This window comes from Nematolebias whitei, chromosome 6, assembly GCF_014905685.2.
Source record: "Nematolebias whitei isolate Nwh7 chromosome 6, NemWhi1, whole genome shotgun sequence".
Lineage (NCBI taxonomy): Eukaryota > Metazoa > Chordata > Actinopteri > Cyprinodontiformes > Rivulidae > Nematolebias > Nematolebias whitei.
Window position 1 is genome coordinate 8,847,704 of NC_056503.1, and position 5,712 is coordinate 8,853,415.

Consider the following 5,712-nt stretch of genomic DNA (forward strand, 5'->3'; position numbering starts at 1 on the left):
TGACGCATAACAAGCGTGACGTTTCAGCGGTGATGCGTAATAGATGCAACTTATATGGCGAAGCGACTTGTTTATGTTTTTTTTCCAGTTTATTATATTAGACATATTTGGACTGATGCTAAGTGTACGGCGGAAAGTACGGAAGTTCTGTCTGTCGAACGATGTATTATAGTGATGATGAGAAAACATTCATTGAAGTAGAACTGTTTGTAATTCACTCATTAAAATATACCCGACACTGTCTGCACTTAAAATGGTGTGAGGACTGACAGGACCTGGTTTATCCTAAACTTGACACCACAGCACTCAGACTGAAGAAAAACAACCAGACTGGAAATCTTCGGCTGTCTTGATGTGAGCTACATTTCAGCTTGATTGACTCTTTTATTTGTCCTGAATCTTATGTAAACAATAGAAACATTATAAAACCAGCGTGGGTATAAGACTGAGTTGTTCTCACCTTCAGCAGGTCAGTACCAGTGGCCTGCTGGCTGGCAGCTTCCTGAGCAGACTCACTGTGGGGATGGACCATATGGAACAGAGACACGAGGCTCACAGCATCCTGAAGCCTGGCAACACAAACACACCACAACTCAAACTTACAGCAATTACTGTGCAGAAAAACTGCTATAGTGCTTTTCAGTTGAAAGACAAGTTAAACACTCACAGTCCCTTCTTCAGCGTGTTCACTAACAGCCCGTCCATCCTGCGAGCATTGATCAGGTACCAAACCATGCCTCCAAAATGTCTGGTGAATTGCAGCAGGTGATATCTGTTGGTTTTGTCCAGGTCCTCATATGCAGCTACATGCACCTAAAGCAAGGACGTGATGAAGAAAAACAAGTCAGCTGAAGCCGGACAGCCATAAGATGAACACTTTTTTAAATATTAAAACATAGAAACGAAAATATGATGAATGTAAAATATCTGGAATTCAACAAGCAAAAAATAACTAGCAGTTCGCTGCTGTGTCCTGTCACTGAGATTTGAATAGTGGATGCTTGTAGTTTTCAAGAGGAGTTCAGATGAACTTTTAAGCGTTGATTCCTTAAATGATTGTGGTGGCCGGTAGTCCTGTTGCGATAAACAATATATCAATTAATTGCATGATAAATGAAAATTATAAACCTCATTTTCATTTATCGGCTTTATCGTTTCTTCATCTCTCTCTTTCTACTGAAGACACTGGATGACAAAAGGCTCCGGTGCGCTTCACTGACCCCTCCCCTTCTCTTTAAAATCTGTTTTAACCGCCCAAAATTGTGTTTTTGGATCGTTAAAAGCAGCTAAACTGAGAAGCTAAGCTACGAGCTAAGCTAACAGGCTGACCTCGGGGAAAAAACCTCCGTCTTGTCAAAGTTCCAAAATTCACAGTTGAAACCCGCGCCTTCGTGTAAAGACGTTTTTCTCTGCAAAAAGAAGCTGAGAACTTGTTTACTGGTTTTTTATTAAAAACTTTGTATGGAAAAATGCTATGCTAAAGAGCTCAAACCACACCGAGCTTTTGCCATTTTGAGAAGTGAAAAAAAGTTGAGAAAGCCCATGTCACGTCAAGGGGCCTCCCTCCCATTTTTCTTAAAGAAAGATGCTGCTCGCTCCCTCACTATCCATCCTTCTGTTCAAACTGTCTTATACTGCCATCCGGTGGTCAAAAAAAGGCACTAGACACAAAAGTTAAACATTTCTTCTTAAATTTGACAATAATTACTAATTATTGTCAAATTTCAAACAATATTAACGTTTGTCGCAATAATTTCTGAGACAATTAATTGCCCAGCAAAATTTGTTATTGTGACAGGCCTAGTAGCCGGTTCCCATAAATATATGGTTGTGGCCATTTGGATTTTGGCATAGCAACCCAATTTCCATGGTGGCTTTTCTTACTCCTAGAAGCAGCTGCACATCAAAATGGAAGTCTGTACGTCACTTATTTTTCAAGTTATGCTCACAACATGCATAGATGGATGGACAGATGGAGGGTAATTCCAATTCCCCATTATCACTGTGCAACAGGGGACAAAAACAGGTCCACTGACTGTTTACAGATGAGCATTATAACCACGATGCCACTTTGACATCAACTAATTTTAGTCTTTGAGGCCAGAAGAGATGAAGACAAAAAGGAAGAACTGAAACCTTAATATGTAACCACCTTTCAGGTCCAAGTTAGATATTTAATAAGGTAAATATTTTCTAAACACACACAAATGCATATTACAAATTGTTGTAAATGACTAAAACATGTATGAACATTTTCATAAACTATTTTATGGCAAGTTTTTGTCATTTCTTTTTATGAAGCAGAATCTGAGAGGCGGGTAAGCGAAGAAACTACTAGACTTGCATTTTCAGGCACTTACGAGATAATTAACCTGTTGCATATAATCAGTGTGTCTAACATTGATTACAAGATATCGATGTATAGAAGTAAAATACTTCCTCTAATAAGAATGAAAACTCATCAGGAATTAGACAGAAGTAAAGTGCATATACACTGTAGGGACACATCAAGGTTTTTCTACCATCAACTTTTATTCTTTTGACACTTTGAAAATAAGACTGACTCATTCCCAAAGCTGGACAGGAAGGAACCATGTTACCAAAAAATTGAATAACAAAAATCTGTTATTGTAATTAATTGCACACCTGTTATTATGATTCAGCAAAGCTGAAAGGCCCTTTGTATGAGAACCTTTCCATCTGACCTTTGAAATATAACATCTGAGCGTTAGGTGTATCTCTTCCTAAAAGGGAGGATTCGTCCTGCAGTCTTAGAGTGGGAAAGAGCCAGCATATTGTTCCTCAAGGACTCTTTGGTAGTAGTGAATGGATGAAACAACATTGCCATCCCATAGAAGTTTTTTTTTTTTAACAATTTAATTTTCTGAATTCTCCTGAACACAATTGAATGTTTTGCTGTAAAACTGCTATGAATTAACTTGTCTCCTTCTTTCTCAGTCCAGTACTCAGTTTAATCATGCATAAGAGAAAGTAGATGTAAACAAACTGGTAATCAGAGGTTTCAACTGTTGTTTGCACAAGTTAGATATTTAATAAGGTAAAATTTATGGATGAGTCAAACTGCTCAGAAGTCTTAATTATCCTGCTGTTATCTTGAGTATTTACCAAAGCTAAATTAGCCATTTATTTTTAATATTATTATTAAAGTTCAAACGAAACGGTAACCTGAAACAAAGGTCCACCCTTTCTGTTCTGATTGGGTCGACCATCAATATTGTAACGCCCTCCAAGTCAGAGAAAGTTATTTTGATGTTTAGTTTGGAGCTCAGTCTTGGGGGAAACTTTTGAAGAAGAAAGATCAAGCAATCGAAAATTTATTCCAGAAGATAAGAAGTCCATGCAGAAAATGCAACCCTCCACTGACTTATCGGAAGCCAGTTATCTATCGACTCCAGATTTTAGCTTATGTCCAGTGTCCACGGATATCCACCTTCGACGCTCAACTCATCTCAAGAGAGTCCCTGGTAAGCCTCGGGCGGTTGAACTAGAACTTCAAATCGGTAGGAAAAGCTGCTCATTCTCTCTGCTGGTGTCTGGTGTTCAAGATAATAAGTTGTCCAGTCTAAGCAAAATTCATCATTATTAATTAAAATTAAGTTTTCCTTAATTGACAAATCACATCTAGCCAAACCACTTCATTTAGTTAACTTTATAGATGATAATTTACTCTGCTTTTGAACCTCATAATTCACCATATTGAAGTTTAAAAGATAATTCCGTAACCTCTTCTTGTTTTGTCAAATTAAAGCCATTATTCATTCATCAGCTGTACTCGTCATTTTGACCACTTATATTTACCAAAATCGATAATAAACTTCACAAAATTGTACTTCAATTCTAAGCGTTTTTATTATATATGACATTTGAATTTAATATGAAAAGAACTCACTAGAACACGTAAACTTGAGTATGATTTCATATTTTTCTTGCTTAAGAAACGGAACGCAAGTGGTGCCCCTTTCAGAATAAAATTACTAATCAAAATTCAACGAGCTGAGGACCCCTTCCTCTACAACACTTTTGTTAAAAATAGTAGAGATAGGCAATACATAGACCAAAATTAAAATCTCAATATTTTTAAGATAAATTGCAATATACAATATTTTTCTCAATATTTATTTCTTTTCATAAAGTAATACCAAAAATACATTTCTGAGTCAAAGCATTGTCCCAACAGGCACGTTTATTAACAAACAGCTGTAATTGTACAAAATTAAAGTCTAAAAAATAAACTATTCACATATATTAAAAGGGTTTTTTTAGACATTTATTTACATATATTAAATAATAATTCTCTTCAGCTGTGCTGCCTTCACCTACGTTAGTAAGCGTGTGAAGCAGCACGTGAGGGGCTGTGTACGAGTGTGGGAAAAGGAGGGGCCGTGTGCAGTGGGTGCAGACGGGAGAAAAAGAACTACACAGATTTTAAAGTCTAATAATATTCCATGGTTGTCATCGAACCATTTTAACCATCGTAAATGGAAAAACTCGCGACACATCGAGTATACTCAATATATCGTCCAGCCCTGGTACCAAGTGATTGAAGCTAAAAGTAAAATGGAACCAGGAGCTCCTTTCATCAACATAAAACGTTTAAATGTTTTCTGCTTGTAGATGTAATAATCATACTGTCAGCTGAAACAAGGAAATTATGTTTATGACAACACAACCAAATGGTTTTTTTTTTTTTTTTATCGATTCCCAGTAAAAAGACAAACAATGAGCACAAACATTTTTTCACAACAAAGCTGCACTTATTAAGGACTTTAACGGAAGTGTAACTGTTCGAACACATAACATGTATTGATTCAGTAATAAAAAATGTGACAAGTTTTCACATTTTATTTCTGACTTCAATGTAGGGCTGCAACAAACGATAATTTCAATAATCGATTAATCTGCTGATTATTTTTCGATTAATCAATGGATCAGCAAAAAAATAACCAAATGTTTTAATTTCCACCTCTTTATTACAAAATTTAACATACATAGCAAATCGCACAAAAAACAGTTTGCTACTTGACTATTCTGTCAGTAAAAATATTGAATAATAAAAGATAAAAGTTTGTCAAATAGCTTCACTAAAAAAAATAAATGTAAAAAAAAAAAAAAAAATATATATATATATATATGCACACTAGGGGTTGAACGAGTATATAATTTTTAAACTCGACATTAACATAATAAAACCTGAGTAGAACTAGAGTATTTGATGACATCATAGATCTCAAGATACAAAAATAAATAAATAAATAAAACCGCAAATAAAGGTAATTATTTACAAAAATAAAAGACCAACAAAACATTGGGAGCGTATATTATGCTCCTACCATTTATCATACTGCAAATAAGTCACAGGAAAAACTAAACCATTAGTTTTTATTATTAAACTGCAAACGTGAAGAAACGCAGCACGTCAAAAACGAAACTTAAACCGAAACTGGTTCTGGTTTGGTGGATAGGACCGGGTGTTACACCATACTCTGTGACCTGCAACAGTGCAACACCACCCTCTACGGTCATACGTGGTCACATAATATGACGTTTCTACGGATACCCGACTTTACATTTTTAACATCGATAGATGTCCTAGCAATCGATGTGTAGATTACTCGAGTACTCTGTTAATGCCCTAATATACACGCATACATACACACACACACACACACACACACACACACACACACACAC

General features: G+C 35.9%; 1 protein-coding gene across 1 annotated transcript in view; it reads right to left on the bottom strand.

Annotated features, from left to right (window-relative positions):
- mrps22 (mitochondrial ribosomal protein S22) overlaps window positions 1-5,712 on the bottom strand; it is a gene marked incomplete at its 5' end in the record, with an annotated part of 16,645 nt that overhangs the window by 3,095 nt on the left and 7,838 nt on the right. Inside the window, 2 exon segments of the mRNA XM_037677369.1 lie at window positions 461-569; window positions 668-813. Of these exon segments, the coding sequence (XP_037533297.1) occupies window positions 461-569; window positions 668-813 (255 nt within the window).